Here is a 14,759-nt window from a genome sequence, read left to right as displayed (position 1 = left end):
CCCCGCCTGGCCGAGGGATCCACAGCCCCCAAAATAAGCAAATTTGGGGCCAGAGGAAGCGCTGGGGATGGCAGCGGGTGAGGGATGGCGGGGTGGCACATCAGGATGGTTAGCAGAGCTTTAAGGGTCAGAAGTGTCCTCGCTGTTTTCCAGGAGATGCTTTAGGGCGAAATGATCCAACCGGTTCTCCGGCTGGCACCAGGATGCTGTACACGGCTGGCAATACAATCAGCCCCCAAAGTTTCTGGTTTGGGTCACAGGGACAATAAAACCGGCCCCCAAAATGCCTGGTGTGGCTCGCAGGGCTTCCCATGGCAGACGGGGCTCCGGAGCGATGGCTCGTCCTACCCTCACGCTGCTCTTCCAGTCCCACCCGACACCATCCATCCTCCAGGGTGGTGACAGGTCCCAGGGGAGAATCGGTGCCTTGGGGCACCCACAGCCCCGCCGCTGCGGTCGGAGGGGAGAAGCTGAAAGGCTCATTTGTTCTTTTTCTGGCCACCTGAGCTTATCTCTGCAGGTCAGGGAATAGGAAACGGGGTTATCCTGGATGTGCCCCTCAACAGCAGTGATGCACCGTGCAAATCCGGCCCCGCGGTACCTCCTTTTCCCCAGAAAATCAGCGTGTCCCCGAGCTGAAGGATCAGCCACCACCACCACGTCCCGCTGTCCAGGGAGAGGGAAACGGGAACGGAGGTGGGAGCGCAGCATCGGACCGATGGTCCGCGGAGCTGTGGGAAATAAATATGGAAAACTTTGCCCATCCCACCCCAAACTTCCCTTCCTTTATTCTTGGAAATGGCTCATCCCCAAAAGGTCGGACCGCACGAGCTTCCCTCTGCCACAGCGCAGGGGGTCCCGGGCATCCTCCTCCCACGCCACGGGGAAAAGCAAATAATTTCCCCACCGACAAACCACCTCCTTTTCTTAATGCTATGAAAATAAGATTATTTTGGCCATTTTGCCCCCAAAAACGAAGCTGCCGGTCAGACTTGCAGCTCCAGTGCCCATGCGGTGTTAGCAAGAACAAAGTCTTGGGGAAATTTAGGGGGAAAACCCTGGGGAAATGGGGCTGCGAGAGGTGGCCTCGTCCCCGCCATCCCTGTCCCCGCCGGCACCCGCAGCGGATCCCGGGGCTGGTTTTGGGAGTGGGAGGGAGCGGGGCGGAGGAAACCCGCGGCTCTGGCCTGGGATGGATTATTTGAGCAAACTAAAAGCAGCGGTTTGTTCCCTCCTGCACCAACGCAGTGGAAAGAATTTCCAGCTCCGGCTCCCGGCTGGAAAAGCTAAAAATCTGCGTTTAAATAGTAACAGGTTTTGGAAAAAGGAAAAAAAAAAAAAAAATAAAGCCACTACAGGAGCTTCAATAAAATAAAGCTTGAGCTGGGGTGGGTTTTTTTTTAGTATTGGGGTCGTGTTGGGGTTGTTTTTAGCTTGTTATCTCTGCTTCGAGCAGACCCTTTCCGTAAACTCAGGAAAAGGCAAAGGAGCGAATCTGCTGCGTTTGGGAACCTTCTGCCAGAACCGCCACAACCCCAGCCGAGGGGCACGCTGCCATTTCAGCGTATCCTCTTCTCACGCCCTGCAGATATCACTTTATTTCCTCCTTTATTGCCCTCAAACTATTCTTTCACCTGATTTCCCATTGATACCCCAGTGGTAAGTATTAAGTAAATTGGGGATTTTTGCCCAGTAACGCTTTTTCACCCTTTTGGGCTCCGCTGCAGCCTCCTGCCCTCGGCTGCTCCCCGCATCACAACTGGGATGCCCAGATGCCACCCGCAGCCAAACCCGCCCCGACGCAGCACGGAGGCAGAAAAGCACCAGCCAGGCCAGGGAAAAACGCTACAGGGAATTTGTAACCCCTCCAGGCACGGCGGACCACCCCGCGCCACCACAAACTGGCCTCTCGCAGCCAGCCCATCACCCGGCGACAGAACGTTTAATAACAATTTCCTGGCAGCGTCGGGGAATGGTTTAGGAAACCAAACCCCGCGGGGGTGGCAGCGCCAGGAGCCCCGGCGATGCCCTGTGATGCCGGGTCAGCTCGGCCACCCGACCCTGCCCGGCACCGGGAGGCTTCAAATATTCCCAAGGAGGAATTTCAGCACTGAAAATTGGGCTGTGCCTCTCATCTGAACTCTGCAAGACTTGGGGAGTAGCAAGGTGGGACAGTATTTGGGGTTTTTTTTCCTAAAAAATAGGAAAAAAAAAGATATTGGGGCTTAAAAGGCAGGTAAGAATGAGACTAGGATGCATTTTCAAAATAGGATGTATTTGCTCCTGGAGGAGAGATGCAGCAAAGGGCTGCCATTGCTTGGGGAGGGGGGAGAGGCATCCCCCAAAAACGACTCCCCGAGGATCTGGTGAGTGTTTACACCGAGCGGAGTATCTTCGGTGAGGCTGTAAGCAACCACTGAGGATGTCACGCTTGCACGGCATGCCAAATAAAATAATAATAATTAAAAAATAAAAATAAAAATAAAGAAAAATAAATGAGAAAAATAAATAATAAATGTAACTAAAACATCCCGCTAGCCAAGTGCTGTGGGAAGCGCGGGTGGCTCCCGGTCGCCGCCCCCAGCAGCAGCCGAGCGGCTCAAGCGCATCCCGCCGGCAGCATCCCTGCTCAGGGGCATCCCTCCCACCGCCCCGCGGGGACCAGCCGCGCCAGGGGCCCTCGGCACTCCAACACCGGTACCCAGCGCCCCGGGGCAAGGCAGCCAGGGCAGGGCTTACCTTCCCCCCGCTGTAACCCCCGCGAGTTCCCCGTTTGCAAGGTGAAACCCCCCAAAAGCAACGCCCCAAACCAGTAACCCCAATTAAAAAGAAGAAAAAAAAATAAGAAGTAACTACAAGATAGTACTTCTAAATCCAAACAATTTTTTTCTCCCACTCCCTGCCAAGATGAGGAACCTGCTCAGTCTCACCCCCCCAAAAGCTGATATTTTAATAGCTCTGTTTTACTCAATCCTGCCACCTGTAGCCAAGCCACAGCACACGAGCTGAGATCCATATTTATGGATCAGGGAAACCCAAATTTTGCACGCCAAGTTGGAAGCAGACCCTGCCCCAAGCTCGGGAGCGAAGGGAGCCGACTCCATCCTAAAAGCGCAGAGGTCTGGGCCAGGGGGGGGGAGGTGTTGGAGGGGTGTTTTTCCCATTTGTTTGTTTTCTGGAGGAAATGCCTCTGCCACAGCAAATCCTTGTGAAATTTGAAAGTTTGAGTACGGCATCTCAACCCATCTCCCATCTGCTGGTACATAAAATCAGGCTGATCAACGCGGCCAGTGTATCTGCAGGGCGGTGCGTCCTCCGACCCCAGCCCACATGGGTGCTGGTGAGCTGCTTTTCAACTCAATTAACTCAAACCGAGATTATTATTATGACTGATTTTTTTGCAGAACTCCCTGCCCCGGCTGACCCGGCTCCCCCCTACACACACACTTGCTTTTTCTGGGATCTGTTCTCAGAGCGCGGTCTATTTTCAGCAATCCTCTTGGATGGGTTTTCATGGAAAATGAAGTCCACGCTGCCCTTAGTTTAGATTATATCAGGAGAAAAAAATTTCTGTAGGATAGAAAAGATCTGTTCTTCTGGATGGGAAAAAGGGGCGAGTTGGACAATTAATAGTTTTCATGGATGAACTCTCTGGGGATCACGCATCTCTCTGCAGCTCAAGTAGTTCCTTTCCCGGAGCCAGATACTCAGAGATCCCTGGAAACATGGGTCCCATCTAGGCTTTTTCCACCATCTCCTTCCAACTATGTATAATATCTGTGTGCGTGTCCATAAGGATGATATATTACATATATATATATACACACACACGTATATATGCAGAAATATCTATAGATATATTTGAGCATATATATATTTGAGCATACTTATATGTATGGACAGATAACTATATATATTTGAGTATAAGGGTGAAATATTATATAAATGTGTATATATACATGATACCTATATACATTTGTATATAAGAACAAAGTCTTTTTTTATATATATGTATATATCCATAGATACATATATACATTTAGGGAAGAATAATTTGAATTAGGCTTTTACAGATAAAAGCAGAGCCCCAGAAGAGGCCTGAGCCGGCACCACACAACAGGACTCCCCTCCGGAGGGGAGCGGATCAAAACGCGACTGCTCCTCTCATGGCGTTTCCATTTACCCACAGGCAACAGAGGGTCCCTGTTTTCCACACTCCGAAGCCTGCAAAAGCCCAGAAAACCTGCAAAACCCCAAAGGAGGGGAAGCGCCTGCGGTGGCAGGAGCCGGAGGGCCAGGGACGCAGCTCCATCCCACCCCGCACCGCTCAGCCGGCTGTTTTTATTTTTATTTTTCCGCTCACTCCCCACATTTTCCTTATTTTAGACCTTCTGTTGACTTGGAGGTTGCAGAATGGAAAAAGAAAAGTGTCAGGTAGAGGGAGGGTTATCCCGACCCCGGCTGCCCGTCTCCCGGGGACGGGCGCTGCCTGCTCGCCAAAATCCAGCTGAGCCAATGTTTTACAGGGCAAATCCCTGGGGATTCGGCCATGGCCGGAGTCACTGCTCAGCTAATTGAGCTCCTCCGCGAGGATCTCTGCGCTTTCGCTCCCCGCGGCGGAGGGAGCAGAGGAGAGAATCTCCCCCGCCCACGCACCCCTCCCAAAAAATAACTGATTTTTATCAGCAACAAATGCAAGAAAAACTGTTTCCAAACCAGAAGAAGAAAAAAACAAAACAACAACAAAATATAAAAAAAGCAAATACATAACACACAAAACACAACCCTTGCATTTGCTTGGAGGGCGGCTCTGCAAGAACTCCAGGGATTTTCTCCAATAAGATGGGGGGAGGGGTGGGGGGTGGGAGAGAGAAAAAAAAAAAGCCATTGTGGCCATGCTTTCCCCCAGGAGGACACGGATTGGCCATGGGGACTGGTCCCGGCACAAGGGACAGCTTTCCCACCCAGCTCCTGGCAGCACTACGGCCACGGCTGGCGGCTCTGGGGACCACAGGGATGCGCTGCAGCTGGTGTCACTGGGATGGGGAAAAATCCATCATCGCCGGGGCTACCCCCGGCCTCGCGTCCCCCACCTGGGCAAGGACGCCCGACACAACCCTGCCCTTCAGTCCGAATTAACTCACATCCCTTCCCCGCCTCCCCCCGCACGCTGGTTTAAAATACACATAGTGGCTAAACAGCAGGAAACACCCGAAGCAAAAATACCGCGGACAGGAACCCAGGGGCACAGGGGACACGCAAGAGCAAGAAGCGGATTTCCTCCCCAAAACATCGCACCTCCGATGCTGACGGTGACCCTGCCGCGCGGCTGGGCCGGGCCACCAGCACCGTGACACCCATCCTGGAGTGCCTTCACCCCTCGGCGTGGACCTGTCAGCTCTTGACAGGGAAAATACATCTTTTTATTGCCTGTGTTTTGCTTTGCCTCCATAAAGGGGTCTTTTATGCAAAGGTGTCCCACGGCAACTTGCAAAAGTTAGCGTAGGGAGAAAAGAAATAAAAAATATATACATATAATCTCAAATGGGTGAGAGATACGTACATATAATCTCAAACGGGACATGTGTGTATACATATAATCTCAAATGGGACACACACACACAAATATATATACAAATATATACACATACAAATATATTAAAAAAAAAATCTCAAACGGGTTCACGTGGGAGCACAGGCGATGAAGCCAGGACCTGCCTCAGTACCTCCAGCAGGTTGCTGAACGTTTAAATTTTAGGAGGATTTGGATGATCAAAGCGGAGACACCTGGATTTAGGGGTACTATAGGTCTAGACTTCAAAAAGAGGTACAAAATTTCAGGTTTGAGCCTCCGCGGGTCACAAAGAGATGCCATCGCGTGCTCCGAAGCGGCCCGATGCCTGGTTGGCCCAGGCGGGACGTGGGCATGGACCATGTCCTGGGAGGTAGATGGGACGGCTACCAAACCACAGCCTGACCTCGGACTTACCACCTCTGCGGGTGAGAAAGAGAAAAGGCTTTCACAGAGTGATAACAAGCAGCCAAACCTCAAAAACCGGGAGGTTCCCACAAAATAACAGCAAATACTAGTTATAGACATGAGCTTAATTGCTAGCAAGGATTAATTCAACCCCGCTTCAAAAGAACAACACTTTAGACCCAGATCCGACCCTCCTTTCATGAGATGACTGGCTCAACTCCGGCAAGCCACCCGCTTTGGAAAAGACCCATTAGCATTAATTGCGTTGATCTTGGGAGGAATAATGAGTCTCCTGCCCCAGCGTTGCTCATCACCACCCGCGCGGTCCTTGCGCGGACGCTGGGGGAGCAGGCAGCTGCCTGCAGCCCTGCCCGCGAGGGGTTAACCGCCCACGGAGGAGCCTCTGGCGCACGCTCGCGTCATGGAAATACTCAAGTAACCACAATTTTCTCTATTGCTTTTTGGCTCCGGCTCTTCAACATTTCTACACTTCCAGCCCAGATCTCTGCTACCTGTTTTCCAGCGAGGTAACTGGTTCAGACCGCGGCTCGACCGAGAAGGCAGCAGTTTGGTTTTTTTTTTTTTTAATATAGGTTACTGTTATACTTCCTACCTCCGATACTACCAGCACTGAGATATAAAAAAAGATCATGAGTCACGATATTGGGAAAAAAAAAAAAAATTAAAAAATTCATATGTACAATAATAAATGGAGGTGGGATGGGGGGTTGGTGCTTTCTGGGTATTAACATTGCACTGGGTTGGACTGAGACCAGCCAACGCTGTCCTGCTGCTGCCCGCCCACCCACAGCGGCCGTGGGCCCCTCTCCTCCATCCCTCCCGCCTTCCCCAGTCCTCCCAGTCCCCCCAGCATCAGCTGGTTCTCCTGCCCGAGGTGTGCCGACTGACCAGGAGGGGCTGCCTTCATCCCATCTGAGGTGCAATGGAAGGTCATCCATGAGCGCTACGTGAGAGCCAGGGGAAGCGGGGGGAAATAAAAGGGGTGAGCAAGAAAGAAAAGATAAAAAAGGCAACCGGAAAAATCCTTCCCTCTCCTGATAATCACACCCTGCCTTAATATTTCCACCCTGTAATTGAAAATATCAGCCCAGCAGCTCATCTCCTGTCCCCAACCCGCTCCCAAGCGCTTCCCCCTCCGTATCACCCTGCTGTTCAGAGAATCATGGAATGGGTTGGGTTGGAAGGGACCTTAAAGATCGTGTAGTTCCAACCCCCTGCCACGGGCAGGGACACCTCCTGCTAGACCAGGTTGAGCCAACCCACCTCAAACCAGCCAGCCCAGGAGACAACGTCCTCCTCCTCGCACCACCGCTGGCTGCAATTAGCAAAACGAGCCACGGGGCAGGGAGTGCTGCTCCACGCGCCAGAGCTCCCCAGGTGCCCTAATGGGCTTTTCCAGAGAAAAAAAAAAAATAAATAGGAGTGAGGTGCGAACACTCAACATCTGCCCCGTGGCTTACAAAGAATACCCCCCCCCTCCAAAAAAAAAAAAACAACAACATTTTGGAGGGGCATCAGCATCCCACCCAACTCTGCAAATGCTGCGTGTAGGAGAAAAAAAAAAAAATCAAAGCTGGCTCCTCCAGAGGTTTGAATATATGAAAAACAAACCAAAACCAAACCAAACCAAAAAACCTTCATTTTTCAGGCCTGGGAAAAGGAAAGCATCTTAGCGTCGCGTGCAGCCCCACCAGCCCTGAGAGGTTTCTGATAAGCCGTCAGGATCGCGCTGCAGATCGCAGCAGGGCGATGGGAACCCCGCTCTCGGGGGAGGTTTTGCGCAGCGGGGAGGGCGCGGGTCGGCCGTGCTCACCCCAGCTCCCAAGTGCTATCGCCACCGGAAAGCATCTACCATCGGCTTGAAGTTGCCGTGCTCAGCCCTGCTTCAGACCAGCATCTGCAGTTTCAGGCACCCAGCAGGGACGTCCCGCGGGGCTCCGTGCCGGGGGCATTGCCGGGCTATGGACGTGCCAGGCCAGAGCCCACCGGCAGGACGGGGGCGATTCAGCGGCAGCCAGGAGCCTCCTGCTTTCACACCATCCCTTTCGCAGGAGGAGATCAAATGCAGAACGAAAAGGCAGCCACTTGGATGCTTCTCAAAAATCAAAATTCTCCTTGGTAGGAAGGAAGCACAAGCAACACCAGGCAACGGGTGATGCTTTTTACTCCAGAAAAATGGTTTTGAGAGGAAGCTTTAAAAATAAAAATAAATAAAAAAAACCCCAACATACTTGCAACATAAATATCAGCGTTTCAGAGATTTACCCTGGAGGGACACGACCACAGAAATGTGACTTTATAGCTTCGAACCAGATCTGGCGATTAGAAAAGGCTTAAAACGCGCAGAAAGACCAATATCACGGAAAAGGCAAGGAGCAGATGTGTGGCTACATGGTGACGGCGAGGACTGCACCGCGTTGGCCGAAAACATTCGGCTGGAGTAGGGAGGTCAAAATAGACACCTGAAATACCAGGGGAAAGGGTTCGGCTCTATAATATAATGCCTTAGGATTATTTTGCTGCTCATAGTGTTTTTGGAGGACTCGTTCCAGCCCCTCTCTGGAAACAGCACATCCCAAGCCGGCATCCACAGCGCATCCGACCCCTCCTAAACCAGTGTTTTGTAGCACCAGCTCCACCACCCCCAGCTTTAAAACCAGCAATGAAATGAAAACGTTAATGAAATAACACTCGGGCAACAGGGGAGGCCAGCCCCCGGGGGACACACGAGACCTGCACGTAAAATCCCGTCCCCCCCAGCACAGCCCCAGCCTCTCCTCGCCCTGGAAATTCTCCCTCCCCTCTTCCTACAACATTTTAAGAGCAGACATCAGTCTTTCTGAACATTGCTCTTTATTCACAATTTTTTTTTTAAAGGTAGGTGTGAAAGCGGGTAACCTCAGAGAGCAGCACAAGGATGAAAATCCCGACTTTCCTCTTGTCCAATTAGGAAAATTTCATGTAGTCTCTCCAAAATTTGAAGGCACTCACAAGGTTTTAATGCCTCAGCATTTCTCCTAAGGGAAAGGATTTGGAGAAGGAGAGAAAAAAAAAAAAAACAACAAAAAAAAGCCCCACCACCCCCCCATCCTCGTAGCATGTTTATGAATCAGACTGTTAAGCGTGTGTTTCGGGGGTGGAGAAGGTGGGCGATGCGCAGAGGAACAGAGCGCAGAGTTAGATGAGTCAGAAAATGCTGCTTTTCCTCTCCTTACCGGCAGCTCAAATATTTCAGCGTGAAACAGAAATTTTATTTTTAATTTTTTTTTTTTTTATTGTCAAGAGAGAGTTGGAGCGTGGCCTTGGCTGGTTAGCAACCGCCGGCAGCTAACCCGACGTGAAATAATGCGCCGCGATTAGAGTACACGCAGGGACGGGGGCGTGCACACGCATGTGCCTATGGACCTATACGCACACCGCGGGCGCGATGGACCTAAATATGCATGCACACGCATGTGCCGATGGACGTATATACACGAGCATGTGCCCACGGACATATAATATACACACAGATGCAGCCCAGGGCATAGGCTGGGAAAAGGATGGAAATAAATAATATAATCAGTGCTTTTTGCGGCTGCTTCTAGCAGAACAGGGGCTGGGACACGCTCTCACGCCAAAGAGCAGAAAGCTCTTCGTGCCGAGCCTGGGTGGGTTTGGGGAGAGCAGCAACACACCATGGGCTCGATTCGGGCTTAGGGACATCTCCTCCTCCCACCCAGGTAGGCTCAGGCGCACACGTAGAAAAATACACGCGAGGGCTCCGAGATCCCAAAATAAACTTTACGGAGCCGTAGAGAGGTGTGTTATAAAAGAAAAGCCAATTTACTCATGGCTTTGAGTTCACCCTGGGCTGAAGCTGGCTCGAACGACACCCGAACCAGCCACCACCTACACGCTGTTACCGTCGCACCTCGCGGCGTGGCGCGGGAGGCCTGAGCAGCGGCGGGTACCAGGCTGGGGTCAGCCCCCGGCGTGGCGAGGGGGAAGGAGGGGATGGGGAACACCCCGGGGGGGCTCCCGCGGGAAGGAGGGAGGACAGGCGAGGGGAGATAAACACCCCTATGCTGCCCACAGCCCAGCGCTTGCCTCCCCTCACACTCACAGCCCCTTCAGGCTACCCATGAAGCAAATAAAATTATGCATATGCATTAATGCCGGCAATATCCTGCCTGAAATGGATGCTCATTTACACATGGAAATACATTTAGAAGAGAGAAATTGGAGCTATATTTAAAACAGAAAAATCACTTGACTGTCTGCGGGGCGACTCCTGTTTATATCTGTCATTCCTTGGCAAAACCGGAATCATTCCAGGGTAAATCATGCCCCTGGCTTTAGATTTAGAAAGAAAAATGTTTGCACCCCTCTATCCTCTGCTCGGTCTGTTATAAAATAAGATATGCGCTTTTTTTTTTTTTTGCTCTTGTATTTTTATTTTTTTAAGTGTTGTGGAATAAAAGCAACCTGTGGAGCTGGGTGTTGATGGATGGGAGGGGGCGTAGGGGAGCGCCCGTGGAGCATCGCAGCGTGTTTATTGGTTAAAACGGACTTTGGAGGTTCCGGAGCCTTTTGAGAATCGCCACGGTGAGACCTAAACGCTCTGCGGCTTCTCCGGTTTCCTTGGCAAACGAAAGGGCCGTGCTGACAGCGCCGATGACAGATCTGAAACTCGAACACGAGCTCTTCCTAATGGAGAAATATCTTCCTCCAGTCCAGTAATCTATATCTCGCTGCCCGGCTGCCAAGCCACGAACTGGAGATATGAAATAATCAGTATTGCTCTCTGTTTCCTCCTGCAAATGTAAATATGAGCACTGGAATGGAAAAAGCAATTTTAGGCTCTAAAAGAATACCCCCTCCAAAAAAATACTACTTTTTTTTTTTTTTAAATATAAAACATGCCAATGGGCACTGCTTCTCACTGAACGCTGGAGCTCATTGCAGTTCATATTTTCTAAATGCATTGACATAATAAAAAAAAAAAAAAAGCAGAGAGCAGCTCTCTAAAGTACGTCGGGAGGCAGTTTTTAAGAAAGATGATGTATTTTAGATCGTGATTCACGACCGCGCTGGCAGTTTGATTTCAGGTTTAGAAGGAAATGAATGAATGTGAGAGAGGAGGGTGCGAAAATGAAACTCGCTGGAGCTGAAGGTCTGCTCTGCGCTTCGAGCCACGCAGCATTCGAATTTGCTTCCCCCTTCCGCGCGAGCTCAAGCGAGTCGCCAAACTGCCCCGCACTTCTGCTGCTGGAGCTCAACCAAGCCTAAATTAAAATGCAATTTGACACAGGCCGTCTTCGAGACCCGTGCTGCCCGCAGCATCCCTCACCCGCAGCATCCCTCCCCAGCAGGGCACCCAAGGGCACCCCAGCACAGTCGGGGAGATCAGCTCCTGCTGCCACCACCCAACCTGGAACTTCTCGCCATGCTGGGGAAAAAGGCTATTTGCTTAACATCGAGGTTTTAAACCAAACAAAGCACGCAGGGTGCCATTCTGCAGGATTTTAAGCTGTGCTAACCTGTCCGTATCTCATCTGCGCCACAAGAAAAATATAAACACTGCACACACACACACAAAAAAAAGAAAGAAAAAAATCGCAAAAAGTCGACATTCTTAAAAGTCTTCAGCCACATTTTCACTGATGGTCGCACTGCCCACGTTACTGCTCTCAACGTCTGCGCACACCACTGCGAGCTGCGCTGGACAGGAGATGCCGAGCTCTGCTTTGAAGCTGAAAGCCACGGGACGTCCCCAAAGTCAGAAGCTCTTGTGAACCAAGAGCCTGCAAGAAACCCAACACTGAACCCTGCGGGAAGCAAAACTGCAGAGAAAGGCAAACACAGAGCCATTGCTTGCAAGAGGGGGAAGGAAGAAGAAAAAACATAATATACAAAAAGACAAACTAATTGCCACCGCTAGCCCTTTGCTTTGCGCCTACGTCATATGTTCGAGCTACCTTTCTCAAGGCAGAGAGCCCGGTGCCACCGAGCAGCCAACGTGCCTGACTCAGCAGCGATGATTCACTTGGGCAAACAGGAGAATGAAGCCACCGCGAGCCCCGCGACGGCGATGCCTGTAGGTGATGCGCTGCAGCATGGCACAGGCCACCCATACGGCCCATCATCCCCACATTCCCATGGGACCGAGGGATGGCACAGAAACATTGGGAGCAATTATACCTTGAAATCAGACCTCTTCGTTAAGGATGCGTTTTGCGTTCAGGCCCCCAAAAGCAGAGGGGTTGCCCCCCCTCCCAGCTAACCAGAGGGGTCCCCAGCTGCCCTCCTCCAAAATCAGGGCAGGCGAGGGCAGGTGTGATGCTCCATGGCAAGAGCTCCCAACCCAGCCCTGACCACCGGAGCAGAAGCCGCCCGGTGCGGGGGGTTCTGGGGGGAAGGGGGAGCCGGAGCACAGCCCAGCACGCAGGAACACTGCTTGCAGCACTTGTCTGGAGGAGGCACAGCCCTCCCATCCCACCCAACGCAGCCCTCCCGATGAAGAACGATGCATACAGCAATCCTGCCAGCAGCCGCTCGGGCTTCCCTGAGCCTCATCCACGCGGATCAAGTGAAAAGGAGATGCAACAAGCTCCAACGCAGGAGAGTGTTTACACACTTAGCTCCTTGCACAACTTCGAGAAAGGGCTTGCTACACCAAACCACCGGAGCAAACTCCCCCTAAACCCCTCCTGTTTCCGTATACCGAGTTAACGACCTACCTCCCGTCACAGCCTGAGCAAGCAAAATCAGTATTTACTCGGGGGGGTTCAGGCACCCCAGCATGTTCCTTCCGTGCACACTGAGCACTTAGAAAACCCAAGTTTAAAATTTCCCCTTATCAAACCCAAGAAGCTGCTCAAAGAGGGTTCTCCAGGCCGGCACAGCACGCCACGAAGCCAGCACACGTCCCACCACCCTATCTCCCCCTGCCACCCCTTCCTCTCCCATGGCAGCACCCACAGCCAGCCAGGGCGGCGGCAAGCGGGGCCCTCCCACCGCAACACCCCGCACCCCCATTTCGGGGCTTCCCCCTTTCACCCACAAGCAACGCACAAACTTCCCCCTCTCTCCCGCCGACACACCCGCGTCCCTCCCCGCTTCCAGGCACCCCGCCCGGGAAACGTAATACCCCCGCTCATCGCCCCTGCTGCCCGGCCGCCCGCTCTCGCGGTAATTAGCCCTTAATTGAAGGCGGGAGGCTCTCTCCCGACCAACAGGTGTCCCGCGGCAAAGCCCCGCGGCTCCTCCGCAACCCCCGCGGCTGGGGCGGGGGGAGCGGATGCTCTGGGGGGCAGCACCTCGGACCTCCCCGGTCCCGGCGGGAGGGTTCGGGTCCGGGTGCCGGTTGGGAGGGTCCCGACGGAGGGTCCCCAGCCGCCCGCGGCGGGATGCCGGTGCCCCGGGAGGGCTGCCCCATCCCGACCCCCCCCCCCGCCGGGTTCCCCATCCCCAGCCGTCCCCACCGGCAGCATCCCACCGCCCCGTCCCGCACTAACCATTGGGGCCGTACTTCTCCCGGTTGCGGCGGACCTGCTCCGGGCTGAGCCCGCAGCTCTCCGATACCCCGAAGCGGCGGAGGACGTCGAGCACCGGGAGGCTGTGCGCCGCCTCCATGCCCCGGCCCGGGGGGATGCTCGGGGCTGGGGGGGGGGCTCACGGAGGGCACACGGGGCGCCGCTCGCACGGCGCTGCCTCGGCACCTCTCCGGGAAGGGGCCCCCGCCGCCGGGACCGCCTCCTCCCGCCGGGACCGCCCCCCCGCCGCTTCCCCCGCCTCCCCCGGGGCCGCCGCCCGCAGCGTGTGTCCGTCCCCCCCCCGCAGCGGGGCAGCCCCGGGGACCCCCTCCGGGCTCCGGCAACCCGGCCCTGTGCAGCCCAGGCTGGGCCCCTTCAAACGTCCCTCTTCCCCCCGCCCCAGCCTTTATATTATTTTTTTAATTATTTCCAAACTTCTCGGAAGTGGTGCTGGAGGCCAGGGAAATCCTCCCGCTGGAGGGGAAACCGGGGTGGTGGGTGCTCGTTCAGGTGCTGGGAGACAGGGGAAGGCGTTGCTTAGCCCCTGCCCGGGCAAATCCTAGAATCAGGGAACAGTTCGGGTTGGAAAGGACCTTCAAAAATCATCCGGTCCATCCCCCCTGCCATGAGCAGGGACATCTGCAACTGAATCAGGTCGTTACCCCGTCCAGCCTGACCGGGAATGTTTCCAGGGCTGGGGCATCTACCACTTCTCCAGACAACCTGCTCCAGTGTTTCACCACCCTCGTTGTAAAAGATTTCTTCCCTATATCCAGCCTAAATCTCTCCTCCAGAGTAAAACCCTTCCCCCTCGTCCCATGGCTCCCCTCCCTGCTCCAGAGTCCCTCCCCAGCTTTCCTGGAGACCCTTGAGGGCCTGGCAGGGGCTGGAAGGTCTCCCCGGAGCCTTCTCTTCTCCAGGCTGAACACCCCCAGCTCTCTCAGCCTGTCCCCACAGCAGAGAGGCTCCAGCCCTCCCAGCATCTCCTCTGGATGCACTCCAACAGCTCCGTGTCCTTCCTGTGCTAGAAGGCCCAAAGCATGGGCTGTGAGAAGGTCCCCTCCGTCACTGGAAAACCAGCTGGAAGCTGAGCATGCCCCAACCCCCTGCCTCCTGCCTCCTGCCCCCTGCCCCCTCCCCTCCGCTGGGAGCAGACCAGGTCCACGACCATGTCCCCCTGCGGGATGAGGGACAGTGGCTGATGGCAGCGAGAGCCCTGGAATTACAAATCACGGCCTGAC

At 53.7% G+C, this 14,759-nt stretch overlaps 1 protein-coding gene across 3 annotated transcripts in view; it reads right to left on the bottom strand.

Moving 5' to 3' along the window:
- The window catches only part of ATP2A3 (ATPase sarcoplasmic/endoplasmic reticulum Ca2+ transporting 3), a 54,452-nt gene extending 40,711 nt beyond the window's left edge, over positions 1-13,741 (bottom strand). For all 3 annotated transcript variants that reach the window (XM_074593688.1, XM_074593689.1, XM_074593690.1), the window contains exon 1: positions 13,501-13,741. In XM_074593688.1, the coding sequence (XP_074449789.1) occupies positions 13,501-13,618 (118 nt within the window). In that variant the 5' untranslated portion in view covers positions 13,619-13,741. The remainder of the gene's footprint in view (positions 1-13,500) is intronic.
- Between the last annotated feature and the right edge of the window lie 1,018 nt (positions 13,742-14,759).

This window comes from Larus michahellis, chromosome 7 (assembly GCF_964199755.1).
Source record: "Larus michahellis chromosome 7, bLarMic1.1, whole genome shotgun sequence".
Lineage (NCBI taxonomy): Eukaryota > Metazoa > Chordata > Aves > Charadriiformes > Laridae > Larus > Larus michahellis.
The sequence above is the reverse complement of the archived record's forward strand: the minus strand, read 5'-3'. Positions and strand labels throughout refer to the sequence as shown.